Source organism: Cygnus olor, chromosome 1 (assembly GCF_009769625.2).
Source record: "Cygnus olor isolate bCygOlo1 chromosome 1, bCygOlo1.pri.v2, whole genome shotgun sequence".
NCBI classification, from domain to species: Eukaryota; Metazoa; Chordata; class Aves; order Anseriformes; family Anatidae; genus Cygnus; species Cygnus olor.
The window spans coordinates 80,090,123-80,118,067 of NC_049169.1; the positions used below are offsets into that span (position 1 = coordinate 80,090,123).

A 27,945-nucleotide genomic window follows, 5' to 3' on the forward strand; every position below is an offset into this window, starting at 1 on the left:
TTCTGTTTTAATGATAAATGCATTGCCCTACCATTCTCAGCTTCTTAGACTGAATTTTGCTGCAGTTTTCAGAAAGGCTTGAAAATGTGAACCCTGGAGGCAGCAACACCAGAAGATAAGCAGCAACAACAACGAAGATTTTTATTTGGTCATTTGTGAAATAATTTTTTTGAATGGTTGGTGGCAACAGAACCTCTTCTTACAGTTCCAACAACTAGCTTCTCTCTATGGTGATGCAATCAAATCCTCTATCAGTTACTATAATTTGAACAATTTCAAGAAAAATCTTAAAAGCTAAAGCCATCCAAGAATTAAACTTTCTATTTTTTTTTTTTCTGTTTGGGACGAAGAAAAACAAACCCCAAACTTTTCAATTTTACTGAAGTTGCCATGAGAATCCAGAGTGTGTCACAAAAATGAAACTGAGAATTTTCCATACACAAAAGATTTGAAGCTAAGTTTGATTTCTTAAGGCTAAATACCTAAGTTAAAACATATTGGCCTTCATTCAGGTATCATTAATTCATAGTTACAGTATGCCTGTTGGCCATTTTTATTTCTCTTAGCACTATACATGTATTGTTTTCTTCATAGCATTAATCTGATGGAAAAACAAATAAACAAACAGATTTAAAAAATACAGACATTTTTCACTTTAAATTTTAATCAGAGAGTATAGAGGAATCGATAGGTACATAGTGTAGTGGTTTAACCCAGCCAGCAGCTAAGCACTGCACAGCCATTCGCTCGCCCTCAATCCCCTCCCCTGTGGGATGAGAGAGAGAACTGAGGAGGCGCCCGTAGCTTAGTGGTTGTACCCCTTACTGTGGGCCAAGGTCGCGGGTTCGAGCCACGCCCCAGGACGCTCCACAAGCGTCTTTACTTTTACTGGTGGAGTCACTCCCTGCCATGCCCCCTGTCGCTCTCAGACAGAGGGAGGGGACCTGGGAGATGAAGAGGAATAGAAACAGGTCCCTGCTCGGCGTCACAGGTGAGCTCCCTTCCTACCCGCCTTGCTTCCCCAGGTGCCCTTACACAATAGGTTTGAGGCCCTGGAGCTCAAGGGACAGGGTGGTGAGGATGTGGGGGAATGTCTACACAGAAGGCTGTCTAGAGCAAGGAAGTCTACTCCACACCTCAAGACTTCCTCCAACAAGAAGAAAAGAAGGGTAATGGTCATAGGTGACTCCCTTCTGAGGGGAAGAGAGGGCCCGGGTCAGGGACATTACCAGGAAACCTGTAATGAAACTTGGAACTTCCTGACCTTGTTCTCCCCTCTGATTATTACCCATTAGTGTTGATTCAGGCTGGCAACAGTGAAATTGCTAAGAGAAGCCTGAAGGCTATCAAAAGGGACTTCAGGGGATTGGGGCGGTTACTGGATGGAGGGGGTGCACACGTGGTGTTTTCTTCTATCCCTTCAGTGGTAGGGAAGGATATTGAGTGGACCTGGAAGGCCCGGCTAATTAATGCATGGCTGAGAGGCTGGTGCTGCTGCAGGAACTTTGGGTTTTTCGATCATGGGGAGGTTTACTCGGCACCTGGCCTGATGGCTGCTGATGGGTCCCACCTGTCCCAAAGGGGGAAATGCACTCTAGCCCAGGAGCTGGCAGGGCTCATTGAGAGGGTGTTAAACCAGATATGAAGGGAGATGGGGCAGGGGAATTAGACTTCATAGAGATGAGCCTGGGGAGCAGTCCCAGGGTTGAGGGTGAGGGCGTGACTCAAGTATATCTACACCAATGCAGCAGCATGTGCAACAAACAGGATGAGTAGGAAGTCATTGTGAGGCAGGCAAACTATGACCTGGTTGCCATCACTGAAACTTGGTGGGACCACTGAAGTGCTGTGATGGATGGCTATAAGCTCCTCAGAAGGGACAGGCAGCTAAGGAGAGGCAGTGGCGTGGCTCTCTATTTTAGAGTGTTTTGATGCTGTTGAGATCGGGGTTGGGAATGAAAAGGTAGAGTCCTTGTGGATAAGGATCAGGGGTTGGCCAACAAGGTGGACATCCTGGTGAGGGTCTGTTATATATCGCCAAACCAGAATGAAGAGATGGGTGAGGTGTTCTATAAGTAGCTGGAGGAAATCGCTCTATCGCCAGCGCCTGCCCTCATGGGGGACTTTAACTTCCCAGACATATCCTGGAAATACAATACAGCCCTGAGGAAGCAGTCTAGAAGGTTCCTGGAGTGCGTGGAAGACAGCTTCCTGACTCACCTGGTTAGTGAGCCTACCAGAGGGGGTGCCCTGCTAGACCTGCTGTTCACGAACAGAGAAGGACTGGTGGAAGATGTGGTGGTAGGGAGCTGTCTTGGGCAGGGGATCAGGATGAGTCAGCATGGGTTTATGAAAGGCAAGTCCTGCCTGACCAACCTCATCTCCTTCTATGACTGGGTGACCTGCCTGGTGAATGAGGGAAAGCCTGTTGACGTAGTCTACCTAGACTTCAGCAAAGACTTTGACACGGTCTCCCATAGTATTCTCCTGGAGAAGCTGGCAGCCCATGGCATGGACAGGTACGCTCTTTGCTGGGTTAAAAACTGGCTGGACAGCCGGGCCCAGAGAGAGGTGGTGAACAGAGTGAAATGCAGCTGGCGACCGGTCACCAGTGATGTTCCCCAGGGGCCGGTGTTGGGGACCAACCTCTTTAATATCTTTATTGGTGATTTGGATGAGGGAATTGAGTGCACCCTCAGTAAGTTTGCAGACGACACGAAGTTGCGAGGAAGTATCAATCTGCCGGAGGGTAGGAAGGCCCTGCAGAGGGACCTGGACAGGTTAGGTCGATGGGCAGAGGCCAGTGGGATGAGGTTCAACACGGCTAAATGCCAGGTCCTGCGCTTTGGCCACAACAACCCCACACAGCGCTACAGGCTTGGGGAAAAGTGGCTGGAAAGCTGTGCAGAGGAGAAGGATCTGGGTATGCTAATTGATGCTTGCCTGGACATGACCCAGCAGTGTGCCCAGGTGGCCAAGAAGGCCAACAGCATCCTGGCTTGTATCAGGAATAGTGTAGCCAGCAGGACTAGGGAGGTGATCATCACCCTGTACTCAGATCTGGTGAGGCCGCACCTCAAGTACTGTGTCCAGCTTTGGGCCCCTCACTACAAGAAGGACCTCGAGGCCCTGGAGCATGTCCAGAGAAGGGCTACGAAGCTGGTGAAGGGCCTGGAACACAAGTCCTATGAGGAGCAGCTGAGGGAACTGGGGTTGTTTAGTCTGGAGAACAGGAGGCTCAGGAGAGACCTCATTGCACTCTACAACTTCCTGAAGGGAGGTTGTGATGAGGAGGGGGTCAGCCTCTTCTCTCAGATAACTAATAATAGGACTTGAGGAAATGGCCACAAGTTGCACCAGGGGAGATTTAGATTAGATATCAGGAAAAACTTTGTCTCTCAGAGAGTGGTCAGGCACTGGAACGGCCTGCCCAGGGAGGTGGTGGAATCACCGTCGCTGGCAGTGTTCAAGAAGCGCCTGGACGAGGCACTATGAGATATGATTTAATAGCTTAGCGGGTAGTATTGATGATAGGAGGATGGTTGGACTAGATGATCTTGTAGGTGCTTTCCAACCTTGTGTTTCTATGATTCTATGATTTGGAATTATTGCCCCCATGGTGCAAGCTCCCTTCCATCCTAGAGACAACACCTTCTTGGCTTCACTGCCACATAGCCAATACCACCCCTTGCCATTCGGGACAGGTCATCCGTTTACAGGATTCCCCTGTTGTATCTGGTGTGCATTATCATAGAATCATAGAAACGTATATTAGCATTCCTGTAAATACCATATTCGGTACAGTATGGATAATTCCCTCCTTCATCGATAATTCCACACACAGGGTCAGTACTATTGCCCCCTGAATTTCTGTCAATGTTGTTTAGAAGGCACCTTTGATAACAAGTTATATTGTAGCCAGGATTATGTGTAGGGAGCTCTGCTTCTAAGTCTGTTTCCTCCCAGTATGAAGTGTGAGTATGATCCGTCGTACTACTGAGTATGATCCGTCGTTTTTTAGAAATGTAGAGAATCCAGACACAGTTGCTGCAGGTAATGGAATAGCAATCAGAGACAAGGCCTTTTCAGTGTTTCTAGGCATCTGGGAGCAAATCCAACAATTATTTTGAGATAGAACTCGAGAGATGTTCTGGATTGATTGGAAATGTTGATTTTCCCCCCATCCTATCATTAATCCATTGAGAACAGGTATTTCTAAAATAAGCTTAAAATACGTCATCTCTTAAAATACATCTCTATATATACCCCTCTAATAATTAAAATAATAATAATAAAAACAGTAAAAATCACAAACTAATAAGGATTCTTCTGGTGGGGATTGAATACCCCCCCCACCCCCTTTCTTTTTCTCCCACTTCCAGGGAGTGTTCCCTGGAAACACTCTGATTCTGTGTAATTCAATCCCTTTTATCCATAATTCATTAAGAATTCTTCTATGAGTAGTTATAGTTTTACAATAGTTAGTTTTAACAGTTCTAACCTTAAAAGTCTTTGTTAAGGCAGTCTCTCAGGTTTCAGGGTTAACTGATGCTTCTACCCGGGTATAATGATTCCACCCTTTCTCAGCCGTTCTTACTGCTATCTCAGTAGTCAGGAGCACTTGGAACAGTCTGTCCCACTCAGAGAGCTTCGATTCTCTCCATGTCTGTATCAGAACCCAATCTCCTGCTCGGAACAGATGAATTGGGACTTCCAAGGGTGGGGTCTGAGCTAACAATCCATGGGTCCTGAGAGATGACAAAGAGGACAACAGCCCGAGTATGCAGTTTTTAAGAAAAGCATCTCTTGTCTTGAATTGAAGTAATTCCCCTCTGCCCAGGTACGGCAATCCAAATAATATTTCATATGGTAAAACTCCCACATCTTTTTTTGGTGCTGTTCGAGTTTGTAGAAGTGGTAAACACTTTGTTCAGGGGAGCTGAGTTTCCAGAACTTAGTTAATTGCTTCTTTACTGTGTGATCCATTCCACTCTTCCAGAACTGGAAGGATGCCAAGGAGTGTGAAATTCTCATTTAATTCCTAGAGTCTGCATCAGCTCTTGCAATATTTGTGACGTAAAGTGACTTCCTTGATCAGAGTCAATATTCTCAATGATTCCATACCTGGGAATTATCTCTTCTAGAATTACTTTATCTACCATGCTCGCAGTAGCAGATGCTGAAGGGAAAGCTTCCACCCACCCTGACAAATGATTGACTAAGACTAATAAGTATTTAAATATACCTACTCAAGGGAGTTCTATAAAATCTACTTGTACATTGAGGAAGGGTTGAATTCCTGGTTCTCGCCCCCCTTTGGGCTGACTGTGGGTAATTTTCTTATTTACCTTTTGGCACAACTCCTGCATACTTGTTTAGCCAGAGTATATATGTTCGTACACATACATATTTCCATAGTACAGTGTAACACATTGATTAAATTCCCCAATGACTGCCTTTATGTAAAACAGTTAATATTTGCCTCATTAGCACTTTATTCATCATCAGGAAATATCCATTTTCCTTCAGACTCCGTGGCTCCTAATTCCTTAAAAACCTCTCTCTCTTTTTCACTAAATATCTGCTTTTCCAGTGGGTACTTTCAGACACTAGATGCTCTAAATACTTGATTTCTCTTTCCACATACTGTAAATTATTTTTTGATACTCTCAAGCCCTGTTTTCCCAGAAAGTTTAATAGCTTGTTAGTGGCTTCCTTCGCAACTGTTTTCTCACGTCCTGACAATAAAAGATCATCCACATATTGTAACAGTAACACCTCCTCTGGAGGTTGGAATTACTCCAAAATTTGTTCTAGAACTTGCCCAAATAAAGTACAGTACAGTACAGGCTGGGGGATGACCTGCTGGAGAGGAGCTCTGTGGAGAAGGACGTGGGGATCCTGGTGGACGACAGGTTGGCCACATGCCAGCAGTGTGCCCTAGTGGCCAAGAAGGCAAATGGGATCCTGGTGTGCATTAAAAAGAGTGTGGCCAGCAGGTCAAGGGAGGTGATTCTCCCCCTCTACTGTGCTCTGGTCAGGCCTCACCTGGAGTACTGTGTCCAGTTCTGGGCTCCCCGGTACAAAAAAGACAGGGATCTCCTGGAAAGAGTACAGCAGAGGGCCACAAAGATGATACGGGGCCTGGAGCATCTGCCCTGTGAGGAAAGGCTGAGAGACCTGGGTCTGTTCAGCCTTGAGAAGACTGAGGGGATCTTATCAGTGTTTATAAATACCTTAAGTGTGGGAGACAGTGGGATTTGGCCAACCTCTTTTCAGTGGTTTGTGGGGACAGGACAAGGGGCAATGGCCAAAAAATGGAGCACAGGAAGTTCTGCACCAACATGCGAAAGAACTTCACGATGAGGGTGACGGAGCACTGGAACAGGCTGCCCAGGGAGGTTGTGGAGTCATCTCCTCTGGAGATATTTAAGGCCCATCTGGATGCCTACCTGGGCAACCTGCTCTAGGGAACCTGCTTTGGCAGGGGGGGTTGGACCTGATGATCTCTTGAGGTCCCTTCCAACCCCTACAATTCTGTGATTCTATGAAATTCGGTGGCCCTGTAAACCCCTGAGATAAAACTGTCCATCTATATTGTTGCTTCTGCTCCATTTCAGGGTCTTTCCACTCAAAGGCAAATATATCTTTGCTCTCAGGGTCTGAGAGCACCACTTTAATAATACCGTTATTCCAGTCTAACAATTTACTATTTGAACGTCCAATTTCATCATCAACTACCTTCCCAACAAGTTAGTCCCTGCCTCGGGTACATACAATAATTGCCCAGTGATCATTCTATCCCTAGTCTCAGCTTGGTGTCCCCAAAAAGTAGCACTGTCATCTCAGTCTCTTCTACCACCATCACATTAAGGTTTTCATTAGTTAATTTAAGCCCCGATACATTACAGGCCAGCAATGACCTAGCTGTCTCCATGTATTGGGTTTTTGTGCAGTGGTGGCCTCTGTGAGAAGAATCCAGCAGCTACCTCATGTTAGATAAGGGCCAGTTTCAGCCGGCTCCGAAGGGGCCCACAGCTGCCCAGGGCTGAGCCATGAGCAATGCAGTTTGTGCCTCTGTGAAAGCACATCCAAAAAAAAGTAAAAAACAAAACAAAACAAAACAAACTAATGTACAGCAGCAGCTGGGAGAGCAAGGAGTGAGAAATCTCCCTGCAGACCCCAAGGTCAGTGCAGAAGGAGGGCAGGAGATGCTCCAGGTGCTGGAGCTGAAGTCCCCCACAGCCCACAGAGAGACCTGTGGTGGAGCAGGTTGTCCCCCCCCACAGCCCACGGTGTACCACGGCAGAACAGATCTCTATGCTGCAGCCCGTGGAGAGAAGCCCATGCAGGAGGAGGTGATTGGGGGGGATCTGCTGCCCATGGGGGTCCCAAGCCAGAGCAACCCGCTCCTGACGGATAGAACCCGCAGCACAGACCCACACCTGGAGCAGCTCCCAAAGAGCAGCTGCCCGTGGAGAAAACCACACAGGACCAGCCCAGGAAGGTCAGCACCCCGCAGGAGGGACCCTATGCCAGATCAGGGGAGAGAGCGACCGTGAAGGAGAGGTGGGAACAAAGCACCATCGGCCGACTGCAGCCTCCACTCCCAGCCCTCCCGCCCCACTCAGGGCAGGGAAGAGGTGGAAGAGAGTGGATGGGGGAAGGTGCCCCCCGCTTGTTTCTCTGTTTCTCACTGCTCCAGCTCCTAATTCACTGAGACTCCCTTTCGCCCTTCCATCTTTTGCTTCATCCATCTCCAGCTGTGCCCCTCGCAGGACTACGGAACCGCAGATCGGGACTCCACACTCACTTCACACTAAAAGTGCGTCTCATTCATGCTCCACACAAGAGTTTCCCTGACTCCCCAGGGCAATACAGTAAAGCTTGTCTTACCTTGGTCTGTGAATGGAATTACCTGGTCTATTTCAAAAATTGTGCTTGTGCCTACTGATCTCCCTTCTCCCCAGTGCTTCACAGAGCCTGTCTTCAGTTTAAGAGTCTCGGTCCTTTGCCAGCCATACCGAGACAACTCACCACCCCCAACGGGCTCGCTGAAATCAGCAGGGTGCACCTTCCTGTCTGTGGTGGCAATAACTCTCTGGTAGGCGACAAGATCCCAGAGAAGCACCAAAATTGTGAGAAAAATCTCATTTTTTTTCAGACAGGATCTTCTGTGAAGCTATTTTATTCACAATTGCAATGGCAGGTGTCCTGCAAATAGGAGCGCACAGTAAAAGTATATCATAACCTTATATTCCCTATTACCCAACACCTGATTCCTCCCCTGTTTCCTCATTGGCTGAGTACTACAGGTTCACAAACTACTCGATGCTTATTACTATACCATATATGTACAATTTTATTTGATCAACCATTAATTTCTCCTTTTCCTTTTTTTTTTTTCTCCTCCTTCTCTTGTGACTAGAGGGCCTGTGATTTTTTGGTTTTACTCATTTCGTACTGCTCGTCCTGTTTTTTCTTAGCTACCCTCCTTATTTTGGGACAGTGGGACCTTCCCCTTATCTGCTTAACATACTCCTTACTGCTATGCCACTGTCATGCCTGCACAATCACTTTTGAATATGCAAGGTTAGTGGAGTTTTCCACTGCAAAAACACATTCTACTGCAAAAACACAACTTTGTTTCTCACACATGGATGGTAGCAAATGCCCTGTGGGGGTGGTTGCAGCAATGGAAGCAGAACAACTGACAGCACAAGGGCAAACCCATCTGGGTTGCTGCATTGTGGCAAGATATTGCTGCCTGGGTAGAGAACCTGGTTGTAAAGGTATGCCATGTAGATGCTCATGTACCCAAGAATCAGACCACTGAAGAACATTGAAACAACCAGCAGGTGGATCAGGCTGCTAAGATTGAAGTAGCTCAGGTGGACCTGAACTGGCAACATAAGGGTGAATCATTTATAGCTTAGTGGGCCCATGACACCTCAGGCCATCAAGGCAGGGGTGCAACATACAGATGGGCTCGTGACCGAGGGGTGGACCTGACCATGGACGCTATAGCACAGGTTATTCTTGATTGTGAACCATGTGCTGCAATCAAGCAGACCAAACGGTCAAAGCCTCTTTGGTATGGAGGACAATGACTGAAATATAAATATGGAGAGGCCTGGCAGATTGATTAAATCACACTCCCTCAAACCCGCAATGGCAAGCGCCACGTACTTACAATGGTGGAAGCAACCACCAGATGGCTGGAAACATATCCTGTGCCCCATGCTACCGCCCAGAACACTATCCTGTGCCTTGAAAAGCAAGTCCTATGGCGACATGGCACCCCAGAAAGAATTGAGTCAGACAATGGGACTCATTTCCGAAACAACCTGATAGACACTTGGGCCAAAGAGCATGGTATTGAGTGGGTGTATCACATCCCCTATCATGCACCAGCCTCCGGGAAAATCGAGCGATACAATGGACTGTTAAAGACTACACTGAAGGTGAAGGTTGCTGGGACACTCAAAAATTGGGATACGCATTTGGCAAAGGCCTGGTTAGTCAATGCTAGGGGATCTGCCAACCGAGCTGGACCTGCCCAATCAAACGTGTTATGTACTGTAGAAGGGGATAAAGTCCCTGGAGTACACGTAAAAAATGTGCTGGGGAAGGTGCTCTGGGGGCTCCCTGTTGGGGAATAGAACCCAGGCGGGGGTACTAATCACTATGCCAGCTAGCTCAGTCAGTAGAGCGCAAGACTCAACCTCAGGCTTGGGGGATTGAGTCACATGTTGGAGCCAAATAGCTTGTGTGGTTTAACCTGGCCTGCAGCTAAGCACCACACAGCCATTTGCTCACCCTCCCCAGTGGGATGGGGAAGAGAAGTGAGGAAAAAAAAAATTAAAAAGAAAAGCTTGTGGGTTCCTAAATCCAAAACACAGCACCATGCCAGCTACTAGAAGGAAATTTAGCTCTAATCTAGCTGAAACCAGGACACTTAGGTTTTGAAAGGCTCTGAAAGCAAACCCTGTAAGTTACTGAATTAATGATTTAGTAATGATTTAGTAAGGTACATAGCTTGTGAACCCTTTTAATATCTAACTTGAGCCACAGATGTCTCCAAACTGACAGGTGTATCTGATTACCTGTTCGGTTTCCCTCCACCTAGCTTCTTAGAGGTCTTAGGTGGGAGTTCATTACTTCTCACCTGCTAAGCACGGAAGCAGTGGCTACCAGTTAGACATGAGAATCTGGGGTGCTCTACCCCAGCTATAATAGTACTAAAAACCTCTAATGTGATACAGATGTTGCTACATCATTCTTATATTGCTTCTGAATTTAAATAGGAAAAATCTTATCATTATTCTTCATTAAACTGCATAAACAATCCTGGTACTGCAGTGAGGTCCTCATCGGACAATATCTGGTTCCACAGATGGCCCTTGGAGGGATCTTGTATTTATAATAGGCTTGGTAATGCACTAACAGAAATGAGGTTAGAAGATACAGTCTTTATAACAGGCAACGTAATACCTCAGTGATAAATTTATTTTTAAATGCATCAGATCAGGTTATGCTTTTGGTTAGGTGGATCTAAAGGTGCTTGCCTGTGCCAGGGACTTTCATACATTTAAGGAAGATCAGAATCTGACTTCAGGTATTTATATACTTATTCAGTAAAAATACATTATTATTATTTGTTTATTTTTGCTTTGAATTTCCAAACTATAATAACTAAAGTTTTAATATATCATTGGTATTTCTTTAGACAACAGCAAATCCCAATGATTAGAAGATTCCAAATACTTTAAAGGACATTTTATGTTCATTTGCTTTTAGCTTTTATTTTTGGATTGTAATAGAGTCAGCAATAAATCTCTGATAACACAAGTGAAAATGTCATAGTTTTTCACACACCCATACTGCTTCAGCAAAAGCCTTATCTACAATTAATTTCAGACTTTGCTACACTCCTTTGTATGACAGATTTATCCATGTTAGCTGATTTCCTGCCAACTGACTGCACCTGGCTCACTCTAAATTAGTTACAGCTAATTGTCAACAAATGGCAAGAAGGTACTCTTACCATTTTGTCTTGGCTGTTTATCTGGCAAATGTAGTTGTATCTTTTTTATTTTTTTCTGTATGTGCACAGCTGCATTAAGTTGTGTTAAATTACTCATTAATTCAACATGTATTTGATCTTTTTGTTGGTTTATATTTTCTTTTTTTTATTTTTAAGTGTAATTTTTTATTATCTTTCACAAGATAAGCAAAGAACAGTTGTCTTCCTCTATTCACTAGTTATGAATCTTGAAGTAAAAACTTCTCCTTAAACACTAGGTGGTTCCCTGAGGGGTTCATATATACTATCCTAATGCTTTCTTAGTTGTGATATTCATGTTGCAGTTAACAGGGCTGTAGATACAAATGTCAAATTTTTGTGAAACTCTAGCTTTCTGTAGACAGTGAAATTAAAAATTATCTTACAGATTTTAATTAATATTAGTAAAGTAGGTAAATAACTAATTGAATACCATCTGTTTGCTTACAGTGAGAATTACAAACGTATCTATTATTCTATTTCATGAATATTCTGTCCTCAAACTATTTTCTAAGATACTGCTTCTACAAATCTGCTTTTTTGAACTTGCAGGGTCTTAAAAAACAAAACAAGAAAACAAAACAAACAACACCTTCCTTTCCCCCCCCCCCCCCCCCCCCCCCCCCCCCCCCCCCAACTTTTTAGGGAAATTATTCATACTAATTGTTCTAGATATTTTCTTTGGGACTATCATTTTCAGTTTATTTGCCCTTCCTTTTCTTTCAGGGTTAAAAAGGCAATGCCAAACAATGTTTTGTAGCATCCCTTCCCCTTTTCCCTTCATATGCCTTAATTAGAATCGAAGGGGAGAATCTATCAAGTGCTTGCGAGGGAGGGCACTGTTTTGCTGAAATAGCAGCTGTTCTAGTAGAGTTTAAAACAAACTCATAGTGAGAAAATCAAGGTGCTTGCAACATTGAGGATTTTCTCTTCTCTGCAGAACTGGTTTCAGTAGCCAGTTTGTAGGTTAAACAAAAAAATTAAAAAAAAAAAAAATTAATCCTGAACAGCTACCTGAACTACATGAGAAAACAGAGTGACCTGGGCTAGTAACTGGACAACTGACTAAATGAGAAAGTGGAGGTTTTTGTGTCACAATAAAGGGGAAGGGCGGAGAGAGAAAAATAAACAACCCAAGCAAGAAAACTCTTGTAGTTTCTATTGCCTTTCTTCCATCTATGTGTGAGAGTAAGTGGGAAGGGAAGAATCTCAAAGGTAATGTTGTACATTGCAGCCTTGTCTTGGAACAATGCTGTACTACACAGAAAAACTTCGAAGTGTGACTCAGTGAAGCTCTTGTTGTTCAGGGCTCCTAAATTGGGCAAGATTGGAACCTGTTGTTTGATTTTTGTTGTTGGAGTTTGTTGTTGTTTTTGCTAAACTTAAAACCTCTGTATACAAGGTAGATGCAAGCATTTTCAAAGCAATTTACTTCCATTTCGTAATAGCCTATGAGATCAGTCTTGAACAAACAGAGGAAGGGAGGTTCTGAATTAAAAAGCATTTTTACAGGTAGGTATTTATTAAAGTAATGATGGATGCATACTGAGGAAACTTGTGGTGGTTTTTCTGTGTTACATCCCCTAGTCTCCCTCCACCGTGAGGTATATTTCCTGTTATAACTAAACATCCAATATTTTTTCTTTATATAGCATCCAATAATGCAATGGCTGGAAGACCACGATGCGTCAGATTAACTGGGTGGACACACTGGATATTATCAACTATTCTGCTGCTGTGGAGTTACCAGATCAGTGGACAAGGACAAGGTAAGTGAACATCTTTTAATATTGAGCTGTTTGTTCAAAAGGTTCTTTTTTTTTTTTTTTTTTTTTTTTTTTTTGTCAGCAATATTTTATTTACTTAATATTGCATAGGATTTGTTGGAGAAACAAGGGTTTGTGATGAAGTACTGAAGTTGTGTGTTATGCTTGACAGGGAATAATAATGTCAATCTGAAATATTTCAGTTGAAAAGTCAAGTGCTGTTGGGAAAATGTTGTCTTAGTGCCTGATGAGATTATCCAGATGCTTGAATCTGTTTTCTTGTGCTCTGTGACTGGAGTGTGTCTCTGATTGTTTAGGTGTGGAAAAATTGTTGCTGAAGAGATTATAGACAGACACTTTGCATTACTTAGCTGTGATATCTGCAATGAGCATGTAATATTCAAAATATTTGTTGCATGCTATAAATATTTTCCATGTTGTGTTTCCATCTTACTGATGGCAGTGCATAATAACAGCTGCAAGAATGCAGAGGCAAAAAAAAAAAAAAGAAAAAAGTCGAGCTTAGTGTTTTTGTTTGCATAATGAAGCATTATTGCATGTTTCTGATCTAAAGACTGTATCTAAGGTCTGGTACTGAGGGAGGTAACGGGAGACATACTTAATATGCAAGCATTTTCTGGTGTTTTTTTTGTCAATTATTTGTTTTGTGTTGAACAGGGTGGGAGGAAAGTAAGTGATAATTCAAAGGTACTGAAATTAAAGGGAAGTAGATAGCCATTTCTTGTTGATATATGTCAGACCAACTTCAGGAAATGTTACAGGAGAGCTGAGATTGTCATGCATTTAGTTCACTCTCCCAAGTGGGGAAAAATGCTGTGCTTTTTCCAGCTACGGTTTATCTTACTTATTTTAGTACAAGAATGATGCCAGGTAGTGTATGTGACCAATGGTGGATCCTTTCCACTGTGCAGTTTGGACAGAAGTGGTAGTTCTTGACTGCTGGAATGATAATGGTGTGTTTACATTTTGTGCAGATCCAGGCATAGAAATTGTCTGTAAACATTGTGTTGCAGTTCAGTAGGAAACTTCTGCTGAAACTCAAATGCATGGAAATTGATGTTATCTCTGCAGATATTAAAAGCTGACCAAAGAACCCATGCAGCATATCTGTGGGATAAGTTATGAACATTTTGCAGCTAATCACCAGGCATGCAAAAAGGTTTCCTGTGATGTAAATTGTGTAGAAAAAAGTGAGTTGTTTTTTTTAAAGACTTTGTTCCTTTAAAAAAGCTCTCATTTTGACATTGTAGTCTCTGGCTTGAAAAAAAGTATTTGAAGAATTATTGTGGTATTGTATTAAAATGCAAGTATGGTACATGTTTGTTTTTATGAAATATTGGTGAATGGTGAAGCTATTTCTGCTGTGCAGACTGGAAAGAAACACTGAAACAGTAACTTTAAAGAATTTGTTTTGTGTTCACTTGTACTGTGAAAGGTACTTTACAGGTTTCTGAATATATTTAGAATTTCTGGACGATGACAGGCATTGAGTATTGCACTGTTTTAAATCTGAGTTGATCTTATGGTTTTGTATGAGTGGATGCTTATGCACATGCTTAGTCTTAGTCATATGAGCATTGACATAATTTCCAAGCTGACAAGTGTTGCCTTGAAACAAAGCAATGGATTAGAAAATGCTAGGTTAGTACTACTACATCTCTCATGGAGGAGAAGTTTGGTCATGTCTCGTGTTTGTTTTCTGTAATTAACAAAACACAGCTTTATTGCATTTAAGGTTTAAATTATCTAAAATGTTATCTTCTCTGTTAATGTAAAAAAGTGGCAATAACTTCTTGATGGGGACAAAAGATGTGAAACTTGAGCAATGCTATTTTGTTTTAATTCGAAATCATATGGTTAGATTGTTTTTGTGGCTTGTGTATATTAAGAAATTCATTTAATTAGGCCCAATGTTACAAAGCTGGCTATGTTTCAGTGTTGGTAGACTTATACTGTGCTGTGATAGAAGTTTAGTATATCCTTTTGAGAATACATACTGCAACTGCTGATGACTACTTAAACCTTCAAATGAAATGTGAATCTTTAATCTTCTAGCAATTAAGTAGTAAATTAAAAGCAGGTAACATACTTTCTCAGTATAATGATATGTACAGGGTGTTTAGAAGATATGAAATTTCTTTAAGTTACCAGACGTATCTTTTAATTTTGCTGTGGATTTCTATTTTACATTTTTTTTTTTTTTTTTGAAGTAAAAGAAAAAAGTAAAGACTTGCAGGAAACTGATAAGTAAAGGAGAACTCAAGTAATTTGAGTAAAATTGTGATGTGTGAATATTCAGAGTCTACCAGGACAATAAAATGAATAAATAATTATCCTGTATCTGGGCATCAAATCAAAAAGCTTTCAAAGCCATATGGCTGCATTTAAAGGACTCAGCTTCTGAGTCACATAAATTCAGTGTGAATGGGTTGCTATGGAAGTTAGAGAGCTCCCAACACTTGTTCTACTGCCGTTTCCAATTGGAATAATAAACTCAAATTAAAAACCCTCTGTTTTTCAACAGTTATTCCTGCCTCTTTCTACACATTACCCAAGCTATTATGTTTTTTGAGGTCCAGGAAGCTGAAGAGGAATGCTCATATCTTGGTCTCTTTACACATTGTATACCATTAACTACTTCATTTTACCCAGTGTAAGTTTCAAATGCAGATTGAAGTATGGAAGAGACTCATTTTATTCTGAGCTCTCGCACATTAATCAAATGTGTCACTTCCAGCATTTTACATCCACTCTGCTTTTCTCCCTTACCTGAATATTACAGCTTCATTTATCTGTCTCCAGGAGAACCCCAGCATATATTTTATACTCATAAGTAATTAAAAAACACTTTCTCTCTTTAACATTGAACCATAAGAAATCTGAAGAATGTTTTGAAGCATCTAAACTTGTTTCTTTTCTTGGCAAACTTTGAGAATATCATACAACAGTAATTGCTCAATTGTTTGTTCAGGTAATCTAAAAGACTTCCAACCATATGATTTCTCTAACAGTATTAATGTTGATATGCTGTCTTAAGACAGAAGATGAATAATAAAACCTAATAATTTGTAAATTTACAAAAGAAGTGAATGTTTCATAATATGTAAAATTTCGTGGCTGTGTAGAGTAGGTAGGTGCTGTCTTTGAAACTCTGGAGATGCCAAATGAAAAGGCATCTGTGCTCTCTGAAGAGTGCAGCAGTAATGCTGGTAATCTTGGGTGTATGCTTCTAAGCATCTTTTTCTGTATGCAGAAAAAATCCTTCTGAATCTATTTTTTCAGAGTTGTCAGTGTAAAGCATCGACAGGTTGTTTTCTTTAGTGATCAATAATAAAGGCTGTGCAATATGCTAAAGCAGAGAGACTTCAGAGCCCAGACTGCATGTACTAGAAAGTAATGGGTGTCGCTGGTGGGTTGATCTCTGGTCCCTGACTGCAGACATTTTTCCCCCTCCCAGCACAGTTCTATTTGGAGAAAATTATCTTAACTTTTAAATTGAAATGATGTCCCGGGGGGTGTTTTTGTTGTCCTCTTGTATTTGGTAACTATATCCAATGACAAAGCAGGTTACTCTCAGTGTTGCATTTAACTTGAAATTTGCAGGATACGTCAGTATACCCTCAGAAACAGTAAAAGAATGTCTTTGCTGGGCTTCAGAGTCACAAGGTTGATGCTTAAAGCTGAACATAAGCATTCAAATTATGTCCCTTCCATCTTTTTATCTGTGCTACTGAGAAAAACCATGTGCGCCCCATATGTTTTTCCCCCATATGCCCCAAACATACTCCAAAAACGATGAATAACAAGCTCATTTCTCAGTCTTGAGATTATTGTGGATTGTTTGTGGGAAGGAAGGCCTTGGTAGATGATAGATTAAAGAGACTTTTTCATGGATCTAGCTTTATTAAATAGTTTTGTCTATAGATAGGATGTTGAAATACAGTAACAATTCTAACTACTTAGAAATTGAAAATCTAAGCTTTGGAATTGCTATTAAACTAAGTAGTATTGAACTGTACATCTGTCTGATGTACTGAAAATAGCCACTAGAAACAGTACCTATTTCTGACCACTGCATATCACTGGGCTAAAACATCTCTAAGTAACTTCCTCTCACTGTCTGCTTGTCTGACAAGTTAATAAAAGGAATCAATATTTTATATATGTATGGTGTGTATGTGTATGCACATATAACACTACATTTATATAGTGGCTAGTGGCTTTGGTTTTAAAGAAGGAGAAAAAAATGAGTGAAGTCTCTATGTAGGAAGTAAGAGTCCCAAAATTGGTTTCAATTTCACACTTCAGCTGATCCTGATGTCACAAACTGACACTGCAGTGTCACAGCTTGCCTCTAGCATGGCCAAACCTGCCAAGTATACGTGCGTAACCGAGCTCCTGTCTCTTGATGTGAAGATAGGCAGCTCCATGGTGACACTGAGTAGGACCCAGATGACGCTGCTGCCTGGACCTGCTTTGTGTGCAGGGAGCTTTGCTGGCCAACTGGTCACTCAGCCCCTCCAAAGCCTGTGGCATCACCTACTGGTGCATGAGATCTGTGCATGCACAGAGGAAGAAACGAGATTTGTTCTGGTTGCCACATGTGAGATGGCTGGCAGGCTTTTGTTTTTGTGTTAATTTTCACTAAAAACCTTTTGTCTTAAGTCATCCTTTCAAACTAGTCTTTCAAAAACTACTGTGTGGAAAGCCACAGGTAATCTGTAGGTACCTCTTACAGTGTACAGCGTAGGTATAATGTAGCTCTTGGGGAAAGGTCATGGATACATTGGTGGGCAGTAACAAATATGAGTCAGCAGCATGCCCTGGAGGTAATGCAAATGAGCTACATCATCTGTGGCATTAGCAAGAATATGTTAGGTGGGCTGGTGGTAACCATTGTGCTCCTGTAGTAGGCACTTATGGAGCTGTATCTGGGATACTGTATCAGGTTCTGGGCCCTTCGAAATAAGATGTTGGCAAAATTTGCAGTGGAGGGACACAGATCATTAGGGGGTCAGCACACAGATGTAGAGGAAGGCACAGGGAGACTTTCATCAAAAATGCACAAAAGCAGCAGCCATGAGGTGCAGGAAGGAAACTCACAAAGACAAGGAGGGGATTATTTACTGAGTGTATGGTCAAGCATTGACATGGGTTACCCAGAGAGGTCTGGGAACAACCGTCCATGGAGATATTCAGGCCTTGATAGCACAAGGCCCTAGGCAACCCGATCTAACAGTAATGTTGGCCCTGTTTTGAGCAGGAGGTTTGATCCATATGACTTCAGAGGTCTGTTTCAACCTGGTCCTTTACCATGATTGTGTGAAAATATATATCTACAAAATAATTTCTCTTCTAAAAATAAGATAAACTAAATGCTTCCCAACAAACCAGAACTATAATGCAACTCCCTGCAACTATAAAGTTACTGATTTCAGCAAAATCTTAGCCCCGTAATTGTCTGCAAGAAGTTACTGTTTGTACTTAAGCAATATAACTTCAGCAACATCTCAAACAGATGTTTCTCCCAACTTATGGGAAGGTCATCAGATCAAGTCAATTAGAGAGAGCATCAGCTGCTGGGTAAGTTTCACTTCATATTGCTCACAGCATTCCCCTCGAAAGGATTCTCATACCTGGACTGTTGCCAGCAGACTTCTGGTATTCAGCATGAGGGATTTCCTCAGATTATACCAGTGCCATCCTCTTCCCACCCCCCTACCCCAGTGTCTGAAATCCCATCCAAAATTTGCTGAGATGAAACGTGTGCAATTTCCAGCATCAGCAGGGCCAGAGTAGCGGTAGATGGTGTATTACAGACACAAGAAGAGCAGCCACTGCTGGAGCTGATCTGCTGATCCTTCCCTGGGAGCACAGTGAGAAGGCTGTTGTGGTTGGGCAATGGGGGGGGGGGGGGGGGGGGGGGGGGGGGGGGGAGGGGGAGTTCTGCTGTGATTCCTCTTGAATTGCTAGATAACTTTCCTTCCTCTCATTAGAAGCAGTAAATACTGCCTAAAGATCTTCATGTACTGGGAGGAAAGAAGTGTGTGGGAGAAAAGAACTATATAGGTTTGCAGCGTTCCTGGACCAGGTTAAGTTGAATTGCTGTTCCTCATTTTTGAACCTCTCGATACATCGGCACTCTGAAATAGAAAACTTGCCCACTTGGCTGGCACCATAAATGGGGGAAGTTGCAATTGCTTGTTTAAAAACTATACATATGCTTACAGACATATTAGAACATGTCTATATCTGTATATGTATTAATATGTGCTATATGTTTTAGGAATGTATTGTGCTTTGGAGAATGCATGTGTGTTTTATCTAATTAATTTGGTATTAATGGGACTATCAGAAGGGAAGATTTGTGGGGCAAAGTCAGTGCCTGCAAAAGCCACAACAAAGCATGAGTCCTTGCACTGTATTCTGTTACTTATGCAGGAAACGTTTTTCTGGAAAGCAAATACTTGGGATAGGAAGAACTGGGGAGAGAGGTTACTTGGAGGAACTGCTATACTCATTTCTGAATCACTCTGTAGTTCTAGCTTAAACCCCAAACTCCACTTAAATATACTGTAAAACTTTCATTTAAATCAAATCACCAGCTACAGTTCATATCCCCTTCTACATAAGTAGGTGCTAATGAAAAATATATGTACTTTTAAAGTCTCTCCAAAGATTATCAGAATGTGTTGTAGAATACATTAAATTGTTTCAAGGCAATCACTTCATCTCCTTTAAATGAAACTGAAGCTCATTCCAGCAAAATAAAACTAATTCGTACAGTTCTCCCGTGAAGCATCCTATTACAGAGAGCTGGAGAGCACTCACTTGGGATTCTGCACCTAGTCTGAGAGACTTGTGCTTTGATCCAAATTTAGATTTGGATGGCAGGCTTTAGCAATCTCTGCTTGTCCTCTATGTCCAGGTGGTCTAGTAAGAATAACAGGAGATAGGACAACCAAAACTCTACAGGCATGTTGTGTTGCAATGCTGTTTCTCCTCTGTTCTTAGAGCTTCCTCACTGTGGAGCTCTAGTAGATGGTTGAATTTAGATGTGATGGAGGAACTGAGTGATGACTGTGCCGGCCCTGTCTTCTGTATCCTTACTGTGGAAGTGTAAAGGCATTTAGAGATATTTGACTGATTTCTGTAGTAATTTTGATTATTTTATTTTAAATACATTTTTTAATGTATAAGTCTTTCCTTCAAAAATAGTGTTCTTGATATTTTAACAAAAATGTATGATTCAAAAATACTCTTGGCAGTCACTGTTGTAGTAAGCTTCATAAAAAATAATTAAAATTGGCAGTGAAGAGAATGATACAATGCATGTGGTATAAAACACTTTATCCTGGAACCTGTACAAGTACTAAGTGTCCTAATGTATATTTATTGAAGTACAGCTCAGAGTTTTATTTGTATTGCATTTTAAATTCAAGTATTTCAGGATTGATTTGTCTTTTTTCTGTATGTAATTTATTTTAAAAAGTTACCATACCCATAAACCATCAGGTCTTGGTAAGCTGAAGTGAACATCTAAAAGGATATTCTGTCATGAAGCTCATAGTTCAAAGAAGCTTGTTTAATATGTTGGATAACTGAAATAGATTTCTTTTTCAGGAAGGTTACTTTCAGTTTTCAGCTGCTGTTTAGGTTTACTTGCTAAATAAACACCTACCTCTGATAGTAAGGTCACTTTTAGCCTTTTTAAAAACACAACTCCCTGTAAACGAGTCCTGTGAAAGCTTTATTAAAGTAAAAATACCAAGCCTGTCATGGCTTCTAACCCTAATAACTACTTTGCTATAAGTTCAGAGTTTGCCTGTCTCCACGGTGTCAGCTCCTATGCTGACCGACTGATGCTTGGGAATTATATATCCATTTTTTCCTTTTGCCACTTGTTCTGGTTTTAGAGCCTCACTCTTGCAGGATGAATACAGCCCAGCAAAGGTTTTGGAATGGCAAAGCTTGACTGAAAAGGCCGAAGAGGTATCTCAAAAGCTGTATTGCCTATTGATAACTGGTATGACAAATCACAATTTCCCAAAGCAAAAACCTGAGGCAAACAGTCTGCCAAGGCATCGGAATAAAACATGTTCAGTAACTAATGAACGGTGTGAAAATAAAGAAGGGACAGGGAGAGAGAGGCAGAGTAGGAAAGTAGTATCACTGGGGTAGAGTGAAATGAGGTTAAAAGGCTATCAGTAGCCCTTCTAGATCCCTTTTGAATAAAAGTAGAAGAGTTGGAGACTACTGAACTGCAGGCATGTAAAGGCAGGTTGTCCTATGCCATAATTGCATGTAAATCCATTAAAGTTTGCACCAACTCCCTCTTAGGCTATTTCAGTGCTCTCTCTGGAGGTAAATTACTTCTTGAAGGTCGAGTTTTTATCTCATCATCAGTTATGGAATCCATCCAATGATGGCCATCTAAGAAAGATTTTTTAAAGAAAATTATATTGTTAAACTTATTAGGTGATAGTTTATTACAGGGAGGATCTTGTTAGCACTCTATTCAGAGACAGTGGTATTCAAAGAATTGTCTCGAATGTATTAGATGAAAGCGTGCAATGACTTGTTATTTCAGTACAGCCTTTCATTCACAGTTCCAAAATTGCCAGTAAATGCACAATTAATTACATGACAATTTAACTTTGACAGCTCATTTCTGAATGAGATAAATGTAAGTTGCAGCTTTTCCATCTTGTTAAATGATGTTTCAGTGCTTCAGGAGTATGCTTCATAGTTGCAAGATCATAGCATTAAAAATACATGGATAAGGATGTTGCTTCCATTATCCTAATAAGTAGTAGAAATGTTGATTATTTCTTGGCTGTTTAAATATTTTTGTGAAAGTGAAAATGTTTTCATTTCTCAAGCCGCATTAAATATAGCGACAAAATAACATCTACTGGATGTCTTTTTGCGAAGTTCATGCAAATAGTATTACAAGTATGTCCTGAACTGCAAAAGCTAGAAAGAAAAAAGGTTTATTGAGAGAAATGGAAGTTTCATTTTGCAGAGAAATAGTTCAGTGTGTAGTTCAAGTTTAAAGCAAGCCATTCTCTTTATATTCTGTCTGCAGTTTGTTTCAAAATGGCTGGCATCAATCATTACCAGTAAAAAATCCTGTACATTTTCTTTATTGTAAAGTATCTGCCTAAGGAAACTTTATTATGAATATTATAATACTACAGATACATATATATATGCATGTGCCAAGGACTTGCCCTGGCAGAAAACTTCTAGAGTTTATTGCCCTAAAGTAGAATAATGTTCCTAGGGGAACTTCTTGAAGTGTGTAAGGCTTCAAATTTCGTGGTATTGTTGTTTAGCACTGTCCAACTGAAATTAAAGGTTCAAGAGTATTGTGTGAAAGGCATGCCACTACTTTTCCTTGATCTTTTGCTTGATGCAGAAAAATATACAAGATTTTTAAGTTTTGTTGCACGTAGAAATCAGTCAGGTATTTTCAGCAGGAAATGATTGGAAGAGACCTCTCAAGGTCTTCTGTCCCGACACCTCAGCTCAAAGGTGGGCTCAGCCAGTGCAGGCAGCTCAGGGCACTGTGCAGACAACTGCACTCTACAAAAGTGCTTGAGATTTAGAAATATTGTTCTCTAGGTTATCAAAAAAAAAAAAAAAAAAAAAAGATGGGGAAGAGGGCATATGTGATTCTAGATGCAATTCTGCATATGTGTGCGGGATTTGCTGCTCCACCTGGATCCATACAAGTCCATGGGTCCGGATGGGATTCATCCCAGGGTGCTTAAAGAGCTGGCTGACGTCATCGCGGGACCTCTCTCAATTAGTCTTCAATGATCTTGGGAATCTGGAGAGGTCCCAGTAAACTGGAAGGTAGCAAATATTGTGCCAATTTTCAAGAAGGGTAAGGAAGAAGACCCTAGCAATTACAGGCCTGTCAGTCTCATGTCAGTGCCTGGTAAAATTATGGAGAGGACGAACCTTGAAGTTATTGAAGCGCACCTGGGGGACAATGCAGTCATTGGTCCCAGCCAACATGGGTTCATGAGGGGTAGGTCCTGCCGAACAAATTTGATTTCTTTTTATGATAAGATCACCCATCTAGTCGATCAAGGGAAACCAGCTGATGTGATCTTTTTGGACTTCAGCAAAGCTTTTGACGCGGTTTCCCATAGGATCCTACTGGACAAAATGTCCAGCATACAGCTAAACAAAAACATCATACGATGGGTGAGCAATTGGCTGATGGGCAGGGCTCAAAGGGTTGTGGTAAATGGGGCCACATCTGGCTGGCGGGTGGTCACTAGTGGGGCCCCTCAAGGCTCCATTTTAGGGCCAGTCCTCTTCAATATCTTTTTATAAATGATTTGGATGTAGGACTAGAAGGTGTTTTGAGCAAATTTGCCGACGACACCAAACTTGGAGGAGTTGTGGACTCGGATGAGGGTGGAAAGGCCTTGCAGAGAGATCTGGACAGACTGGAGAGCTGGGCAATCACCAACCACATGAAGTTTAACAAAAGCAAGTGCCGGGTCCTGCACCTGGGACAGGGCAACCCTGGCTATACGTACAGACTGGGCGATGAGACGCTGGAGAGCAGCCCCGCAGAGAAGGATCTGGGGGTTGTGGCTGACAGCAAGCTGAATACGAGCCAGCAGCGTGCCCTGACAGCCAGGAGGGCCAACCGTATCCTGGGGTGCATCAAGCACGGCATTGCTAGTCGGTCGAGGGAAGTGATTGTCCCGCTCTACTCTGCGCTGGTGCGGCCTCACCTCGAGTACTGTGTGCAGTTCTGGGCACCACAGTACAAAAGGACGTGGAACTGTTGGAGAGTGTCCAGAGGAGGGCAACGAAGATGGTGAAGGGCCTAGAGTGGAGGAGCGGCTGGGGTCACTTGGCCTGTTCAGCCTGGAGAAGAGGAGGCTGAGGGGAGACCTCATCGCAGTCTACAACTTCCTCACGAGGGGGAGTGGAGAGGCAGGTGACCTATTCTCCATTATCACCAGTGACAGGACCCGCGGGAACGGTGTTAAGCTGAGGCAGGGGAAGTTTAGGCTGAACATCAGGAAGAGGTTCTTCACCGAGAGGGTGGTCGCACACTGGAACAGGCTCCCCAGTGAAGTAGTCACTGCACCAAGCCTGTCTGAATTTAAGAAGCGATTGGACTGTGCACTTAGTCACATGGTCTAAACTTTTGGGCAGACCTGTGCAGTGCCAGGAGTTGGACTTGATCCTTATGGGTCCCTTCCAACTCGGGATATTCTATGATTCTATGATATTAATTTATGCATGCACATGACAAGCAAAATCAGTCTATGTTGGTTGTTTCATTGTGCTATCTGTCAGTTGGAGAATGAGCTTAAGTGCTATAGCATGTACAAATCAGAAAGCACGTGCTGTACTTCAAGTACACAGTACATGGCATGGGGTTAAAATTATACATGTTTTAAAATAAGCGTAAATATGAAAAGTTTTCATGTGAAACTTCTAACTTCATCTGGCAGGTCTCACTGTCATTATCTCCAACTTGAAACTCAAAGGCTGCACTGTTTACACATCCCTCCCCACCCCCCCCCCCCCCCCCCCCCCCCCCGCAAATGTACTCAAACATACAAGGTCTATAAAAGAGTAAGATGCTTGTTATGAGGAATGCTTTATTTTGGCTTTCCATGTAGTTAAACGTGCTGCTCTTGGAGATTATTGAGCCTGCTACTCTTCAGCAAAACAGGGGAGTGAGATGCTCTATTCAAATTTATGAAATAAAACTATTTTGCTGAATTGGCACCATATCTGATGGAGGTTTTGTTTGACATAAGTTTTATAGACACAAGACAAAAAGTTTAAACTGTATGCAAAAAGTTTCTTATTTACCCTATTTACATTTTTTTTGTGTGTGTTAAGGGTTGATATTTTTCATGGCTTGAGTGTTAAATCCAACTTCAATAGCCATTAACATTTTTTGTACAGTTGATTTACCCGTTCCTTCTATGTGATTTTGTTGTTTCAGCTACTTGATTTATCTTGTTATCTTTTTATATGAAACATTTTGTTTTCCTTCATCTGGAGCCTTTTAAAGAGTTAATTTCATGATTCTGTACTCTCAAGCTGAAAATAAATAACCTTCAGGGTAGATGTGTGATGAGGGGCATCGTGTGCACCGGGCCAATATAACCAAACTACGATGAGCTTTAGCTTTGTGAGCTCTCAAGACATCTATACTTTTTTGGGCAGGTTTACTCTAAGAAAGCAAGCAAGCAAATAATTTGGATTAATTTTGTGTTTAAATTTGACTACAGATCTAATAGGAATATAATCCAATGGAGAAACTTTTAACCACTTCTGGCCCATCTACGTTGTGTGCAGTCTTTCTTCATATCAACTGAGTGAAAATAATGTTGTGATTTATGCTTTATACCGCAGTCAGCTCGTAAATCTTACCATTCTTGAATCCTGGTAGATTCTTTGCTTCTTTACAAGGTCATTCACTGCAAAGGCCTGGGACTTTCTGATGACAGATTACATAAATATGAAATATTCTTTTCTTTCAGTAAAAGGAAAAAAAAGAACAGACACTCTGTGTTCCTCAGCATTTTCTAGATTTGATAAGAACCCTGTATTAATTCTCAGACTTCCCAAATAAAATAATAGCATTTAAAATGTTTCTTTTCATTTGTTTGTATTTAAATGTTTATTTACCTTGAGGTGTGTGATATGTTTTTCTCCAGTGAAACTGGATACAAGTAATATTTATTGTGAAAATATTGCAATTAGTTTTTTAGATGAGGTGATTCTTGGAGAGGTGATTCTTGTAAATGTTATACTGGGAAATGAAGCATTCTAATTAAATTATATAGAAAAGCCCAGAAAGCATTTCTGTAAGAAAGCTTTACAAGCTCTCTGAAGGCAGCAGTCTCCTCACACCATAAAAGCCTGAGAACAAATGGTTCTAATTCTTCTTACTGCTTGTTTTCATAGTAATAACTGTCATAGGTTAAAATAGATGTTTCCATTAGAGCACTTGTATTAGGTTAGCCTAGCTTATTGAGAGGTAATAATCACTTTGATCCAAGAATGAAGATGGGGAAAAAAATCAAATTAATACAAAAGGAAGTTGCAAGTACCATGTAAGTAAATGAAGACAGGAGTTAGTCAGGTTTGTAGCGGGGAATATGTATGTTAAGGATGGTGAATTTTTTCAAAAACCTTTTTCAACTTAACACCTAAAACTTTCCTGTGCAATCTTCACATCCATAAATTCCTGTGTAGCTTAGGTTAATTTGTATTTATGATCTATATAAATTAGATAAAGTTTAAACACTTTTCACTAATCCCTTGCAAGTGATCTACTTTTCTGCTAATCTCCAGTGGGTACTCACATTTGGAGTGCAAAACACTAGATTGTCTGACAGCATCTTTGATTTCCAGAGCTGATGACACTTTAATGTCTAGTATTTTCCTCTTTCAAGGCAGTAGTAAGAAGGCCTTGAAGATGCCTTCAGGGAGAAGGGGATGCAATATGGATTTATAACTCTTCTGTCAATAAGATGCAACTTCAGCCTTCCTTGCTGGCTTAGAGCCAACATACCATAAGTGTTTTTCTTACCGTTCCACCCCCCCCACCCCCCCCCGACTTCTATATTGACCTTTTGTTACATCTAATATGATACCTATTAATCTGTTTGTAGATGTGAGCAGATGGACACAACAACCAGTGAATTGTGCAAACAGCTTTCATCTTTCCTACACGTATAAGGAACTATTTGACCACCACTCACTCTCCCCTTTTACAGGGCAAAAGGAGTTCTGTAACTATGATAATATACAGTTTAATGCTAATTTTTGCCTTGGTGGTAATATTTTGGATATAAACTGAAATAAGTCATTGCATGTGCTGTTTGGAGGCTGGCTGCAGGGCCTATCTTTACAGAAGATTTTCTTGGTATCATGCTAACAAATCTTACATATAATACTATTCTTTTTACTGTTTTGCATGCATGCTGTAAATGGTATTGGTAGCTCCAGGTAACAGGAAGAATTTCATTTATTTAAATAATCTTTATGTAAATTCTTAGTTTGCGTACCTATATTACTAAGTAAATTCGTGATGTGAAGGAATACAGTGTGGAGAATTTAGTAAGCTTTCTATGGAAAATAATATGCAAGTACCTGTTACATCTATCTATTCTGTAAGTCATTGTAATAAGAGAGTTCTAGTAACTATCTTGCTCACAGTTCTGGGAAGGTATTAAATGCTGTGCCCTGCCTTCCAAATGCATGATGTTAATAGGGGACAGAGGAAATCCCGCTGCTTAAAAGTGTCTGCAGTACCTATTACAGCAACTTGCCCGTGATGTGTATAAGGCACAGTATTTGTGTCCCACAGGGTTTCAAACCAACCCTGTCTGAAAGTAGTGGCTCCTGGCCTTGGGTGGTGGGGCTGCCTCCTTATGCAGAAGCATCTTGCTTATTGTGTTGTGGTACCCATGACTGAGATGTTGCCATCACTCCATGCAGCCAGCATCTCCAGCAAGTACATGTGGCTTCCTTCCATTCATGGCTGAATGGACGTCTTGCTGTTTCGTTTTGGGGGGATTAAAGAGATGTGAAGACACTGGAAGAAATACCTCTACAGCAGCAACTGACTGGCAGCAGTCCAGCACTGCCCCTCTTTGAGGAGACCAAAGGCGTGTGACAGTGGCTCAACTCTCCCTGCAGCCCTGCAGGGATGTTGTGTGTGCGTGGGGTTTCCCCTGGGGTATCATGGGCTGTTGGCACGGCTGGGTTGACATGATGCTGTGCATCCAGTGCCCCTGTGGAGCTGCCCTCCTGACTACCTTCTTTCTTGCTCACGTAGATGTGTCTTGAAAATGTATTAATGTTTAATTCATAACATGAAGCTTGCAATTAGAGGAAAGTAGCTGCCTCAGATTGGGAGCTGGAGGATCTGCTATATCAATTTATACACTTAAGTTAGGCAGGGACTCAGCATCAAGCATTTTGGCAGGGGACCAGCCAAGCATTACTGTTGTATTTGATTCTTTATTAGGCACCGTAAATGGATATTGGAGTTCAGAGAAAATAAGATCTAGCATAAATACTGGCTTA

The 27,945-nt window shown here is 41.6% G+C and overlaps 1 protein-coding gene across 1 annotated transcript in view; it reads left to right on the top strand.

Annotated features, from left to right (window-relative positions):
• Window positions 1–12,002: 12,002 nt before the first annotated feature.
• Window positions 12,003–27,945, top strand: part of ROBO2 (roundabout guidance receptor 2) — a 1,087,423-nt gene continuing 1,071,480 nt past the window's right edge. Inside the window, 3 exon segments of the mRNA XM_040566381.1 lie at window positions 12,003–12,280; window positions 12,514–12,577; window positions 12,718–12,834. Of these exon segments, the coding sequence (XP_040422315.1) occupies window positions 12,517–12,577; window positions 12,718–12,834 (178 nt within the window). The 5' untranslated portion in view covers window positions 12,003–12,280; window positions 12,514–12,516.